The sequence below is a fragment of the Apis mellifera genome, linkage group LG16 (assembly GCF_003254395.2).
Source record: "Apis mellifera strain DH4 linkage group LG16, Amel_HAv3.1, whole genome shotgun sequence".
In the NCBI taxonomy this organism is placed as follows: Eukaryota; Metazoa; Arthropoda; class Insecta; order Hymenoptera; family Apidae; genus Apis; species Apis mellifera.
The window spans coordinates 2,839,684-2,855,496 of record NC_037653.1 but is presented as its reverse complement, the minus strand read 5'-3'; the positions used below and the strand labels follow the sequence as shown (position 1 = coordinate 2,855,496).

Here is a 15,813-nt window from a genome sequence, read left to right as displayed (position 1 = left end):
AGGCTTCCAACGATCTGATATTAATATCGCATAATGTCGCAATATCAATAGTATAAAAAAAAATAAACTTTCGACGATGAATAAATTTTGAAACCGTCGTTTCAAAAAAAAAAAAATCTATTCCGATTATTTTATTACTACGTATACTATATATATAAATATATTTATTGGCACGTTAAGTATATTTTCTAAAATGATACAAATTATATCCGAAAGGTTAGATTTTGATTATCATCGTATAGTTATGTACACACATACACAATGGGATTTCGTGCAATTCTGCGGTGGTAGGACATTTAATGTTAATTTGGGTTACACGTGGTTCAATGCAAGATTAGCAGATTAACGCATAATCGAGAATCGATTCTCGACTCGACTCGAAGAAATGATTCTTTTTCAAATATAATAATAATAATAATTTGACATTAAAATTAAATTTCAATTCGCACGCATGATAATATGATAATAACGATAATGACGACCTGGTAAACCATTAAACCGAATTTTAGTCGAAAACGAAACGGGTATATATACTTTTCTTTTTAGGAATGAAATCGGGTGCTGATTCAAGTACACGATCGATATAATATTTGTATAAATTGCAATCTTAATTTGTAAACAAATTAATGATACAGATTAATGATAAAAAACAAAAAATTCTAGATTCTAAAGGGGATAATATAATGTAATATTGAAGAGATATAAAAGGAGAAGATATATAAGAGGTATATACATTAAAAAAAAAAATCACTAGATTTCTTAAATAGAAATAGATAAAAGGATGATGTATTTGAGGTATACGTGAATGTATAGTATATAATAATTTAAGTCTGATTTAAGAAAAAAACAGTTAAGATTAAAGTACTTGGAATTTGCAAAAATTTCATAATAATATAAGCGCAACGTTACGTTAGTTCTTTTTTTACATAATAATATAATAAAAATGAAAAATAAAAGCTGAAAATGAATACAACGAAAAAAACAAGTTGTGGTTTCAAGTTGTACTGTATTAGAATTATTTTCTAATTTTTTCAAATAACGTTTAAGCTTCAGCTATAATATTTGTGTAAATAGTTTTCAAGATAAAAATTTCCAAGATATATTTCATCTTCGAAATCTTTTTTTTTTTTTTTAAATTTATTTTATAGCATTATCGAATGAAAATATATTGTGGTGGATTTGTATATAGTAACTATTGATCGGGTTGCACGAGATGAAATAGAGTTTTTAATCATTGATTATTCAGTACCTTTTTTTTTTTTTTTTCGTATTGATAATATAAACATATTTTATCCGCATTGTGTCCCTTGAGAATACTCGAAAATAAAATATATATTTTCTCGTCGCAATCTTTTTATTATCTAGAATATTATTTTATTATGTATTATTATTATTATTATTATTAATTATTATCATTATTATTATTATTATTAATTATTATTATTATTATTATTATTAATGTTATTTCAATTATAATTATTTAATTTACGTCCAGTATTGTCCGAACTATTAGCCTAGATATTTTTATTATCATTATCAATAGAAATTTTCCATTTATACCTGCTACCATTTATACCAATATTTACCAATAATAATTATTCATCTTTGACAGTTTTAACTTGTCAAGATTATCACACCGCCTAGTATATTGTAATGTTTAATATTATAATATTATTGATATATTAATAATTTTGATTATATTGACATTATTAATAATATATAAATATATATTTATATATATATATATATATTATCTATATATATATATACATATGTATTGCATATATAGATACATACATATATAAATAAAAATAAATATATATCGTCTCGTTATCATTGTCTACAAGAACGACTATTTTTTTTTTTTTTTTTTTCTCTCTCTCCTTGTTACATGATTGGTGGTACAGTGCTGCGCCTTGTACGTTTAAATTTTTGAACGAGTGTCAAATTGTACGTATGACTCGTTACTGTCACGAGTTGTATAGTATGCATGGAAATAAAATGCCCATTATTGTTTAATATATTGTGTATATCGCATTTTAAAGAAAAACTTGAAGGAAGAATGAAACCACCTCTAAATCAATGATATATCTAGGCTCTCAAATCCATTTGTCATTTTGAATATATAATCAATGATATAATCAATGATATCTAGGCTCTCAAATCCATTTGTCATGTTTTGATTGAATATCTATCCATGAGTATGAAATGCGGTTGCACGTTGTCTGTGTAGAAATGGAAAAGAATAAAATAAAAGTAAAACATTATTAATTGCGTCTATCCCAAGCAAATTTAAATTTATTTTTAATTAATTTTTAATCACTTTACCTTATTTATAAAACGGATTTCGAAGAGGGATATTATTATAATGATTAATCACACAATTTGCATAAATATATACTCGCATTTAATATTAATTGCATTAATATAATACAATCTGTTTAAATTATACGATCCTTCCAGTTGTTATTAGTTTCCTCACGATAAAGTGTAGCCAAATTTTCTTTGCAGAAAGATCATTAATGTGTGAAACAGGGCCGATGCAATGAGGAATTGGTCGATTGTACGAACGGTCGGTTAGCAAGCTTGTGTTTCGATGCGTTTGCAAGGCTGCAATATCAAAATGATAATAGACAGAGAGAGCTACTGGCTACGGTTAAACTACTACTCCAGGATGTGTTTTATCTGCAACAAAGAATGATGCCGATGTGTGATGATTTTTCGGTAGGGATGAAGGACAAACAAGTATGTGCGCACTGGGTGGGTCAAAATTACTGGGTGGTCGTTTGTCGGCGGCCCGTTCGACTTTCCGGAAATCGATGGATCTTATTCGTCGATCGATGCTGTTTAGCTCGATAAACACGCAAGGAAATCATTCTTTTTAGAGATGATTTCGCAATGCTTTTCCCTTCTCCACGATTCGAGCTTGGTATCAGCGATAATGTACACTTTTTTTTTTTGTTTATTTACTCACTACTAATTACGGAGCTGAGCATCATGTATCTGGGCTTCATCGGTACCTTCGGCGCATCCTTTTGACCTCTCGGTGATTTCTCTTCGTCGAGAAAACGTTTCACCTGTGATAAATTGATTTTTTATTTATAAAAAATCATCTTGACTCATTTTAAGATATATATTATATATATATATTCTAGCGTAATCAACCTGTTCGTCAATTGCATTAAATTGCCATTTCCATGTATGATTGTACAAAAAAGGTCGATGATCGAATCTGTTATCGTCTGGACTATAAGTTTCTGCATGACAGGATGGTGTTAAGATAGTCATTTTATGCCGATTTATTGCGTAACATCTATAAAAATGTTTCACCTTGTCCGCTACCTATAAATGAATTATTATAAATTTAAAAATGTTGATACATTTTGTAGCGACAAGGATTGATGATTAGTTACTTCTTTTGAAGTACATTTATCCCACATATGGACAAGTCTACAAAACATTGTGAAAGGTCCAGCACAATCTTGTTTTCTTAAACGTCCAAATATGCCAAGTTCCTGATACGTCATACCCATATCAATTTCATCAAGCTGTGCAAGTTGCCCTGCTTGAAGAGGCTCTAATTCTGCAGTTGGAGGAGCATCCAGAATATTATCTAAAGCCGTTATTCCATGCTTTTTTCTAAAACAAAATTAATAATTGTTCATATATATATATATATATTTAAAAAAGAAAGTTTTTAAAAAATATTAATTTATTAATTATTAAAATATTAACCTAAAGTAAGAAAGGAACGATTTTAAATCATTCTTTGCTATTCCACCAATAGGATTGATATCAGCACTACTGCAATCATATTTGGTGAAGTATCCTCGAAGCGCCTCGTCGACATTACTGCTTCCTAATACTAGAAGACCACCTGGTCGTCCTCTAACCCAGAGCATCAATTGAGCAAACAAATAAGATATTACCATTCTTAAACGAGCCTTAAAAAAATTATAAGAAATAATTTAAAGCTTTAATTTATTCAAATTAAAATAATTTAAAAATAATTTAAAACTTTTTCTTTTCATAAAAATTATAAAAATAGTAGAAACTAACTTGTATATTTTGTAGAGCTAAATTTTCTCTAGGAGATCCTCCTTGCACTTTAAATCTTGGTGTTAGCTTAGCGACTTGTTGAAAAATGGATAAAATAGCAGATACAGCAGCATCAATAATTATACTATGATGATAAGAACCAATTTGGTTAGCAAGTTCGGCAGCTCGTGTTTTTGTTTCAGAAGATGAGTTTTCAGTTGCCATGTAACATGTGACTAGAAGAATATTGCATAGTTGCTTTGGATCAGTTGGTACATATTCAAAATCACCAACTATTTTCCTGATGTCAGATAATACCTGTAGATCTGATGAATTATTTATTAAACATATCCTCTTATGATTAAAAAAATAATAATACATACCTCCTTTTTTAACAGAGTTCACTATCATATCACACATAGAATAAACCATACATGCTGATGAGGCTGAATCAACACCACCACTCAAAGGTAAAAAAAAACCACCTTGGCAAGAACGCCTTTTCAAAAAAAAAAAAAAACATTTAGATCAAAAATCAAAACGATTAAATTATATTAAGTATAGCTTATTATGTATAAATAAACGAACCTCAAATAATCCCAAAGCCAACAAGCAGGTGCCATTGAAATTTCTTCATTAACAGTATGATAAGAAAGTTTTCCCGTTATATTTTCATTTTCGTAAGGACCTAGATCTATATCGATCGGTCGATCCGGAGGAGTGGAAATCAAATTTTCGGAAGTTAAAGCAAAATCTACTTTTACACGTGGGTAACTTGGTGATCTGGCTGCTAGATGTGATCTTGATCTGATATTGTTTCTATAACTTCTATAAAAAAAAAAAAATAAACAATTTGATTAAATTGAAATTAAATTTTAACGAATATTACAATTTTTAAAGTTATAATTCAATTTTAATAAATATTACAGACCTTATGTCCTCCAAATCAAAAGTCGCAACAATGATTTCTACTTCATCCAAAGCAAACTGCTTGCCACGATTTAAAATCTGACCATTTAAAGCAATGCAAGAACCCCCATTAAAATAAACTCTAGAACCATCACAACCCCTCAAATTGCTAAACATATAACAACCACCAGATTTAAATGTAGCTGATTTAACTAAGTCCACAGTGACATATGCTTTCCTTAATTCAAAATACGAGCCACTACCTTCAAAAATAAAATTATATAAGTTCTTCTTTAAAAAAGAATTAAAAATTAAGATTATTATATATGATGCATCTACAAAGCTTTAGAATTGGATTTATATTAAAATTATTTCTCAAGAAAACTAATTTTATCTTTATTCCTTTTCAACCTAATTTTTAATCTATGATGAATCCATGATATTATTAAAATTATGTTAACAAATGTGTGATTTCACATATAAAAATTTGTATAATACAAATAAATTATTAAATATTAAAAATGGTTGTTAGTTTAATTAATACTTTAAAAAAATTAACTCTAAAACTCTGTAATACTGTGCATGTACTATGATATTTTTACCATTTGCGATAATTTCAACACCATCCAAAGACATTGGAATATGATTGCTCATCGGATTCCATAATTCTTCGCATATTTCAAAACCTATACATGTGTCTCTAGTCGAAATAACAGCATCGCCAAACGGCACCACTGTTTGATTGGTGATCTGAGATATCATTCTAGGTAGAAAGTAGTCCTCCACCATACGTTCCTGTATAAATAATTAATAATTATTACCAAACAGTTTACAATACATAATATTGAGACTAAGAAGATTGGGAATTATTCTTATATATCATAAGAATTTCAAAGAATAACCTTGGTCCACGGCGAGAACCATCTAGATTCTCTGTAATTTCCATCCTCGCACATTTGCATCTTGGGTCTGATGAGCAGAATTCGTCGATTCAGAAAGGCCACTCTGCAGTTATACGTTACATTTTTATGCATGACCGGCATACCGACATCGATAAGCATATCTTCGGCAACGGTCGATTTAAGAATCATTGCAAGTACTTCCCAGCTATGGAATAACGTGTCTGATTCATAGAAATGGTCTTCACAGCTATAACCACTGTAAAGAGAAATAAATAAATGTTTTTAACTTATACTGCTGCCTATTTTATAGATGAACACTTTCTCAATTTTTCTTATTTCTTAAAAAGAATTAATAAATCATCAATAAATTTCACTAAATTTTATTATATTAATAAATATATTATAATAATATATATTTCATTAATAATAATAAAAGAATTAAGTTTTTTATTTCTTTTATAACTCTTTTTATTATTCTTAGCTAGTAATATTTTCATTCTTTCATAATTCATACTTCTTCATTCAGTTTGTGCCTATATAAATATAATTTTGAATACTATTTTTAAATTTATTTATATATTATATAAAAAACAAATTCTAAATATATTATGGATGAAAATATATATTATAAATTCCACATTAAGTGAATGATTGCTATTTTTCTTTTTAGAGAAGAAGGTTTTTTGGTTTACCAAATTTCTAACTCTGGTCCGCTTCTGTAGGTAGCGCCAGCATCTTTAGCTTCTTGAATACTCTGCAAAATTCTTCTAGAATTCCCGTCAAAGTCCAATGCCCATTGATTTAGTGTGCAAACTGCCACTGTCACCGTTCGGCCCATCTTTTTTTTTCTTTTTCCAATATTTCAAATTTAAAACGAAAATTAATGTGATCTATCTGAAAAACAGTATAATTTTATATATGATTAAGAAAAAATTACTTGGAAATTGCAACGTAAATATTTATATAATTGGAAAGATAGAACGAATATCGATAAATGGACAAATCGATCGATTCTTGCCTATCGATTGAAAGCTCATTGATTGGTGGAAGGAATGTTCGCCGAGGAAATAACAGCATATCCATTCTTGAGTCTCGACAAACTTGATTGATCAATAATTTTCAGTCAGGAAAGGGATGTATAAGTAAATTGCTTAGCTGTTTCATGCGACTAAGCAAAAGAAACATTTGAAGACACTGCCAACGAATGTTTTTAAATTAATATCGCTCCCTGATAAATCATCCTGTCACGATTAATCTTTGTAAATAGCAGAAATATTTCAAAAGTATTTCAGATTGTAAAACGAGATGCAATTCTTTTACAATTTCCTTTCCATAGCTGTTAGGATATTCAATTGCAAAGATTGAGTTTGAAAGAATCGATAAAAAAGGTCGATAACATCATTTTTACAATGAATCAAAATAAAATTCCAATACTAAAGTTGAGAAAAATTTAAAATAATTTATTTAATCACTGACAAGTAGGTATCACTTAGCATTTATATTTAGATTTGATGAGACATAGAACATAATTTAATTATGTCCTATTTTTCATTTTTTATTTCTTAAATATTTAAAATAGATTTAATTATTTACGTTATATTAATAATGTTAAACAATTAATGGAACAATATTAATGAGTTATCTTTGAAAATTATTTGAAAATCATTAAAACACATATAAAATATATAAATTGGTATACAAAAATATCAATTCAGATTATAAATTATAACCAATTTAAGTTTACATTAAATTGGACAGAAAAAATAGAATCATCTCATTTTCTATCTCTATCTTCATCTAATACAAAATTAAATTAATTATAATTTAATGAATACATCTCAATTTTTGCATACATATCAATTATTATTTTAAAATATATCAAATTTCAAAGACTACTAATACATTGTACAATAATAAGACTTTAACATATTTATACTAAACTAAATAATGTTAAAGTTAAAAACTACTATTTAAATTATACATTTTCTCTCTTTATTATTATCTTCTAATTAATCATAAAAAATATAACTATAATTATATCATTATTATATAGTTATGTAAGAAATAATTTCAATGAAATTATTCATTTCAATTTCATCTGTTTCAACAATTTATTTTTCTTATTCCATGCAAATGATCATTCATCAGAATAGAGCGATGAACGAGAAAGCTCCGCCCCTATTCCTCCGTTGTCAGGCAATCGACAAGTCAGCTTTTACATTCCTTTTCACTGAAAGGCGTATTTTCCTGCTGGCAGTTCACGCGCTAAATTCGTTCAGGGAACACGTCGAACGAAATTTGATTGATTAATTAATTACAACGTTCAATGGAATCAATTTGAAACGATGCATTTAAAGAATGATCAAAGATTTGATCCGACAAATGATTAAAAAAAAAAGATCTTTAATTAAAATATAACAGGAATAAAAATTAATTAGAGAAAATGAACACGATTGCAAAGTGTTTGTTGGATGGAAAACTTTTGTGGATGATTGATTGCGATTCGGGCGAAAATAAGTTTGAAAGTCTCGAGTTAAAGTTGAAGAAGAAAGTGAAAAATGACGAAGCAGATGGAAGATAACGAAAAATGAAAGATCTTTCGACTGGTAGCAAGGTGAAGGAACTTCAAGCTATGCTTTTTCCTATTCAACCGGTTCCTGGTAAGTTTGATCCTTTTATTTATGATATAACAAGTAGAAATAAGAAATATTTGTATAATAAATTCTAAAATATTATTCAAAGAATAAGAAAATGGAAAATTTATCTCAAATTTAAATCAGAAAATATCTTTGTAAATTAAAATAATTTATTTTTTAAATATATTATTATCATTTAAATAATATATCATTCAAAATAAAGTAACATATCTTATATCATTGTATTTTCATTTAAAATCAAATTTAGAATTTTATATTTTATAAAAAGATTTTTATTATTTGATATATCAATCCTTTAACTTAAACTTCATATTTTATATTTGTATAATTTTATATCATCAAAATATTTTTAAAATTTAGAAATAGAGTCATTATTGGAAATTGATTATATTGACAATAATAGAATTTATTAATATAGGCAATACGCTGGCAAATTTAAAAAAACTTCAAGAATTGCAATTGCTGCAGTTAGGGCAATGTGAGATACCACGACGAGAAACGGAATTATCATTATTCTCTATTCCATTTGGAAGCAGGGATAATCAGTCACAGGAGACTCTTAGAAACTTATTGGATACACATTGCATAATAGATGGAATTACTCGTGAAGCTGCTAGATGGCCTACAGAATGCGAGGTATGCAAGTACTTATTTAATCACAAAGATGGTTCAATGACACTTAATATTAAAAAAGAAAAGGAATTTAAAATCAGGATTATTGTGAAATAAGTATAAAGAATAAATTTTAAAATTCTTACTTGAGAAATATATTACTTTCAAGTAATTTATTTATCAAATTTTTTTATTATTTCAAACAATAATAATAATAGAAAATTGCTCATACATCATTGGAATAAATTCTTATTCAAATAATTATTAAAAAGGAAAATTGTAATTAATATTAATTTTGTATCAATATTAATAAAATTTTTATTTTGATTATTTGATCGAATAATTAATATTTCAGGTACTTCCAGAAAGGGTACGACACATTGAATACGCTCCATTCGTTCCAGAACCATTCTACGTGCCAACAGGAAAGGAACCGAAACCAAAGCCATTAGGAGATGAGCTTGGGACTGTGATATTTCGATATCACCCAACTGGTGTCACTAGTTATGTAAGTCGATGACTCATGCGATAATAATCATATGTTTACATTAACAAGAACTAGGGAAAATAGATTTTTGAAATAGAAATAATATTTTCTTAATTATACAAGATTTTGCAAATAAATTATTCTCCATAATTTCTTCTTATCTTCTGGATAAATGGAGAATTATTGTATTTGTTTCAAAATTATTTTATCCAGTTTTAAATCAATGAGATTTTCAAAAAGATTAATAATTTATATTAACGATCAACAGTTTAGTAGATCTTGCGTGGGTGGAAACACAGTCCCAACGGAATTCCCAACAGATTTGGATGAAAACGAGTCAAAGGATGTTGAAACTAGCAACAATGTGTTCCTCCAATTAACCAAAGTGACGGATACTAACACAGATTTACATTTTGAATCCCGTTTCGAATCTGGAAATCTTTGTAAAGTGGTGAAGATCACCGACACGTACTATCAACTCTATCTTAGGAAAGATCTTTACACTCAAAGACACACTCAGTGGTATTACTTTAGAATATCGAATACAAGAAGTAGAACGAATTATAGGTGAATACCTTTCTTCAAATCTCATCTAAATTTTTTATTAAGAGGATTAATATATAAATCTATAAAATTGAGAAAATTTCAGATTGTCCATCGTGAATCTTAGCAAAGAAGAAAGCCTGTATAACGAAGGTCTTCGACCACTTTTGTATTCAATCGAGGACGCCAAGAAACGAGCTGTCGGTTGGAGAAGATGCGGAGAAAATATTGCTTATTACAGAAATGATTCATCGTACGTGTTCATCATCTACTTGGAAATTTATTTGTACAAATCATAGACAATTAATAATAATAATAATAATAATCATCATTTTTTGATATACAAAATATTAATTTATAAATTTAATATTGTTTAGCATTGAGTATTCAAAAGATTTCAAATATTTCTAATTTTTATTACAAGTATTTTGTTTTTCAGAAGTGATGAGGAAAAAGAAAAGCACACATTAACGTTTAACATTTCTTTTCCTCATGACAGAGACACTGTCTATTTGGCACATTGTTATCCATATACTTATACCGATTTACAGGTAATAACAGAGCATGCTTGTATTTTTTTATTTTTTCTTATTAAATTCAGAGACAGCATGTGATAACAAATAATAATTATTCATCAAATATGCAGACTTGTCTCTAATTTTTTATTCAATGTACAATTTGTAAAAGTTAAGTTTTCAAGATACTGCAATATATTTTTTATGCTCTTAATTCTTATTTTTATTAATTTCTTTATTCTTATATCACAAATTTATTGATATTTAAAATGAACAAATTAAGAATAGTTTAAATATTACTAAAGAAGAGATGATTTGTACTCATTATTTCACCTATTATATAAAAATTATGGATATATATATATACATGAAGAAAACAATTGGAAAATTTTTAGGAATATCTCAGTAAACTAGTCGCCGATCCCATAAAATCAAGATACACCAAATTGAGGTTATTATGCCGTACATTGGCAGGAAATGGGGTTTACTATTTAACGATTACTGCCCCTACATACGAGGAAGTACAAAGAAAAAGAGGCATAGTTATCACAGCAAGAGTTCATCCTGGTGAAACACCATCAAGCTGGACGATGAAAGGGATCATTGATTTTTTAACCGGAGAATCGAATCAAGCCAGAGTATGTACTTTCCAGAGACAACATGACAATTTTAATTTTAACCTTGATCTTAATTTCACTGCTTTTTTTCTTCAAATATCTATAAAAATGTCCATATCTAAATATTGTTTGTATTGTATTATAAATCAAAATCCAAACCTTCTTGCATTTCTCAACAAATGTATTGAGAAAGATTTTGACAAACGCAGGTACTACGTGAAAGATTCGTGTTCAAATTAGTTCCTATGCTGAATCCAGATGGCGTTATCGTAGGCAACAATCGTTGCTCGTTGTCGGGAAGAGATTTGAACAGGCAATACAGAACCGTGATGAGAGAAAGCTATCCCTCCATATGGCACACGAAATTAATGATTCGCCGATTATTGGAAGAGTGCGGGGTGGCGATTTATTGTGATCTCCACGCTCATTCTAGGAAGCACAATATATTCATTTATGGTTGCGAGAGCAAAAAAACAGCTTCGCACATTAGACTTTCTGAACAAGTGTTCCCTCTAATGCTGCACAAGAATGCGGCTGATAAAGTAAGTGATTCAAGCCGTGCATTTTTATTTTACATTATGAATCTTTACACTGAAAAATAGTAACAAGATTAATAACAAATACAATATTGCTTAATTAACTATTATCAAAATGTTATGAATTTTTTCCCTCACTTTAGAAAAGAAAAGAAATCGTTTCTATTTTATTTTATTTCACTAAAAATAAATAGATTGATTCTTCAAGAGTTAATTTTCAACCAAATTTCTACTTTATTAACGAGTTGTTAATTGAAAAATATTGGCCAATCATAGAAAAGCTTACGTTTGAAATTAATCCTCATCTATCAACTTGTGTAACAATTATAGAAATCGGTTAATTAAAAGTAAAAATAGTTAATCACTATATAGTATTCCTCTTCCCTCTTTCTGAAACTTAAATCTGGAACAAAAATTTAATTTTTTAGTTCTCTTTCGAAAATTGCAAGTTTCACATGGAGAAGGGTAAAGAGGGTACAGGAAGGGTTGTAGTTTGGTCTATGGGGGTGCAGAACAGTTACACGATGGAGGCGTCGATGGGAGGAACAAAAATAGGTTCTAGATCCGGAACCCATTTTTCTACTCAGGATTACGAGCAAATTGGAAGAGTATTTTGCGAAACTTTGCTGGATTTTTTTGATCCAGATCCTGTCAAGGTAAATATTATCATATATATATATAATCTTCGTTAACATGTGCCTTCCTATTTTCTAAAAATCTATCATATTAATCGTGATCAATTTATTAATTGGAACATGCAAAGGAAAGGCTTCGAAACAAAATAATAATCAGATTGATGAAGGGTGGCTCGAGTGCCGAGGAACCAACCAACATCGACTTAACTGACTACTCCAGGTAGTCATCATTTCAACGTTAAATAAAAACATATGACTCATACCTATGAGACATGCATATTTATTATTTGTTAGCGATGAAGGAAATACATCAGATAATTCAATCTCAGAAGAGGAAGAAGAAATAGGATTCTCGGAGAGCACATGGACCTACAGTGTGAGGCAGCCAATTGTTTCACCGCAATATCTGTGTGCACCACCGCCTACGCCAACATTCGTTCCCCTACGAAGCTTAGAATTGACTAAAAGAAGGAGCAAAAAGGGAACAGCCACTAACAAAACCTATTACCTTCGACGAAGAAAGATGCTGGTAAAATTTTTCAATTTCCTTCTATTTCTTCATGTAACAAAATATAACTTGATACATGGATCATATATTATATTAATATTAATATATTACATTTATTACTGTGGATTGATATTTAGACCAGAAGAGCAGTAATGGATTTGCCAACTACAGATCCTGGCAGTGATTTTTGCGAGTACAATGATTCAGCGGATGAAGAATCAACGAAACAAGAACGTAATGTATCATTATATCATTATAATTAAAAATAAAAGTAAAAAGTATATGAATAAAATTGTATCTTTATGAGCAGGTTGTTCAGCAAAAATTCTTGGGTATTCCAAAGAAGATGGTATTCAATTTATGCAGAAAGAAACGGATGATAGTTTAGTATTGCCAGAAATAGCGAGATCCCATAGCATATCATTGGATGAGAATTTCAGTGTTATGAAGGAGAAAGCAAAAACAAACAACAGAGAATCACATTGTCTTCGCTTGGTCAGGTGAGATATTAGAGAAAAATGTTTTGAAAAAAAAATATATTGAAATTTATAAATAATTATTATATAAATTTAATAATTTATATAATAATACAATATTTATATAATAACACAATAATTATTTAAATTTATATACAGAACATTGAGACACCGTTCCCCTGTTGCATTAAGGAGTCAAGATATACAAATTAAACTTAGTTCACTGCGACAACAAATATGGATGGGAGTTACAGAAAATATAGAAAAGAATATCGCGCTTCCTTTTGTACGGGAACCGTTAAGTTGGGGTATATCCAATATGGCGTTGAGACAAGATAAAACAGATAGTGAGGCATTGTTAAAGTATGCTAAATCTTTTCGAACATTATTGTGATAAATATTTGTAAATAGTAAATTTAAATATTCAATATTTTGTTTCTATTTTAGAAGAGATATGAAAAAGTTGCAATTTTTTGAATATTTTACCGTGAAAAGTAATACGAAAGAAGTACAAAATAAATATAAACACAAAAAATCGATATATTCGAATGATACTAATTCGGGATTAGAAAACCAACTTCAGAGTATTGAACAGAAACCTAAGAAAAAGAAAGTACCTCTTAAATGGCAAAAAATGACCAATTCTAGAATGGAAGAAATGCGTCATGGTAAAACATCTTTTTTAACTATTAAAGCAGATTCTTTAAAATTAGTTACGCTCGAAATGCCATCTAAAGTACAAACGCGACAACTTAAAAACGAATACAAAAGGAAACATCGCAAAAGTGATTCTGTTTCTAATGGGGGAAAAATATCGACTATTACGAAATCCGAAATGCATTTGCAGACACATCCGCGATCTCACATACAGTTGCAACCTTTAATTGTTCCTTTATGCGACAGTTTTTCATCGGATGATTCTGCTAATTCTCATGCACAAGAGATTTTAAAGAAAAAATGTAAAAAAAAGAAACAATCGAAAAAGATAAAATCGACTGCCGTAACAGGAAAGAAAAAACGTGCAATTAGCGCTAATACATTACGCAATGCGTAAAAGATTTGATATAATGTACATTGACACTTTGATCAATACATTTCATAATTCAAGTTCTTATTCGAATTTTTAAATATACTTCGTAAATATTTGTTATATCTAATAATAAAGATAATATGAAATTAATGTTTTTTGAACGTATCATTCTTCATCATTATTCGATTAAAAACTTCAATTGTTATATAACGAATCTTTCCAATATATAAATTAAAGCGTAAAAATAATTAATCAATATACTTACAATTTTCCGCCAATTAAACGGGATAAAAAGAACAAATATCAAAAATTGTTTTCAGATATTAATCCCGCGTTATTTAAATGACATGCGCGAAAATCGTACTATTTTTTCCATGTATTTTTTACGAGAAATTGATGAATTTACGATTCAACAAAAACATAACCTCACAAATTCTTATCAACATTTTTAATTCTAATTTCCGTTAAAACAATTTATCACTGTTATAATAAATCGTCTGATGGAAATGTATTTTTAAAATGAACTTTATTTAATGAAAATCTTTTAAAATGTATTTTTAAAAAACTGAATTTGAAACTTTTCAAACTTATTATATTGTCATTGAATTTTTTAAATTTTTTTAAGTTTTTTAACACAATTAGCACATAAAGCAACAAAATTCTCTTCAAGAATCACTATATTACATTCGTCACTAATATTGAGATCTTAAAAAGATTTTTAATCGTGAATTTAACTACTATCGTAAAAACAATTACTGTTTTTAACAAGGTGCTGCCATCTGATGTAAGTCACAGAATTGTAGATAATAATCATATATGTGATTAAATTTTTTGTTTTAAATATTTCAACTACCATTAACAAAATAAATAAATGAAAGTATATTTTAACGATCTTTATTATTTCTTTATATTTATTTTATTAAATTAATACTATATAAAATATATAAAATATATATATATATATATTGACATCATGAAAAATACTATATATCTCATATAATATATCTTTATTATATTTAATATAAATAATATAAATAAAAATTTCTAATATATTTTTTTTTATTTATAAACTATATTACTTTCCAAATTTATTTATTTAAACTATTAATATTCAGCATTATCGCCGAACAATATTTTAAATTATATATCATATACGTATTTTGCATCTTTTTAAAAATACATTATAAAGTTAAAAATGTAATATTTATATTTTTTTTAAAATTAAAGATTAGAATATATTACACTTTTTAAAAGAATGATAAAACATGTTCAATTAACATTTTATATCCCGTCTATGTTCATATCAAGAATAAATATAAACAAAAAAAGCAAATAATGAAAGAAAGAC

At 27.9% G+C, this 15,813-nt stretch overlaps 2 protein-coding genes across 5 annotated transcripts; one reads left to right on the top strand and one right to left on the bottom strand.

Moving 5' to 3' along the window:
- Nucleotides 1-2,384: 2,384 nt before the first annotated feature.
- LOC409487 (probable glutamine-dependent NAD(+) synthetase) lies at nt 2,385-15,240 on the bottom strand. 3 transcript variants are annotated; one of them, XR_408362.3, is made up of 13 exons: nt 14,731-15,240; nt 6,542-6,743; nt 5,850-6,105; nt 5,550-5,742; nt 4,970-5,210; nt 4,627-4,866; nt 4,422-4,537; nt 4,060-4,364; nt 3,736-3,944; nt 3,414-3,639; nt 3,166-3,342; nt 2,758-3,077; nt 2,385-2,685 (listed from the first exon to the last, which is right to left on the bottom strand). XR_408362.3 is itself a non-coding variant. In XM_006559395.2 (13 exons), the coding sequence occupies exons 2-13, from the start codon at nt 6,685-6,687 to the stop codon at nt 2,657-2,659; spliced, it is 2,241 nt and encodes a 746-aa protein (XP_006559458.1). In that variant the 5' UTR covers nt 6,688-6,743; nt 14,731-15,240; the 3' UTR covers nt 2,385-2,656. The 3 variants fall into 3 exon arrangements, 2 of the variants coding, with proteins under 2 accessions (XP_006559458.1, XP_392994.4); XM_006559395.2 differs by having other exon boundaries at nt 2,975-3,077; XM_392994.7 differs by having other exon boundaries at nt 2,657-2,685; nt 2,975-3,077; nt 14,742-15,229.
- LOC411556 (cytosolic carboxypeptidase 2) lies at nt 7,927-14,613 on the top strand. Of its 2 annotated transcripts, none has more exons than XM_006559394.3 (15): nt 7,927-8,509; nt 8,925-9,142; nt 9,474-9,626; nt 9,874-10,172; nt 10,255-10,401; nt 10,591-10,699; nt 11,059-11,301; nt 11,490-11,822; nt 12,245-12,472; nt 12,580-12,671; nt 12,746-12,980; nt 13,097-13,193; nt 13,270-13,459; nt 13,595-13,798; nt 13,883-14,613. In XM_006559394.3, the coding sequence occupies exons 1-15, from the start codon at nt 8,437-8,439 to the stop codon at nt 14,487-14,489; spliced, it is 3,228 nt and encodes a 1,075-aa protein (XP_006559457.2). In that variant the 5' UTR covers nt 7,927-8,436; the 3' UTR covers nt 14,490-14,613. The 2 variants fall into 2 exon arrangements, with proteins under 2 accessions (XP_006559457.2, XP_016772529.2); XM_016917040.2 differs by having other exon boundaries at nt 10,588-10,699.
- Nucleotides 15,241-15,813: the final 573 nt, after the last annotated feature.

Bases quoted from the DNA above. Each gene is read 5' to 3' on its own strand.
- LOC409487 (XM_006559395.2), bottom strand. From the start codon at position 6,687: ATGGGCCGAACGGTGACAGTGGCAGTTTGCACACTAAATCAATGGGCA. The intron at 4,867-4,969 runs GTCTGTAATATT...TTTTTTTTATAG, and splicing joins TTTGATTTGGAGGACATAAG to AAGTTATAGAAACAATATCA. The intron at 4,365-4,421 runs GTATGTATTATT...ATAATTCATCAG, and splicing joins GAACTCTGTTAAAAAAGGAG to ATCTACAGGTATTATCTGAC.
- LOC411556 (XM_016917040.2), top strand. From the start codon at position 8,437: ATGAAAGATCTTTCGACTGGTAGCAAGGTGAAGGAACTTCAAGCTATG. The intron at 12,473-12,579 runs GTAAATATTATC...GAACATGCAAAG, and splicing joins TTGATCCAGATCCTGTCAAG to GAAAGGCTTCGAAACAAAAT. The intron at 12,981-13,096 runs GTAAAATTTTTC...ATTGATATTTAG, and splicing joins TTCGACGAAGAAAGATGCTG to ACCAGAAGAGCAGTAATGGA.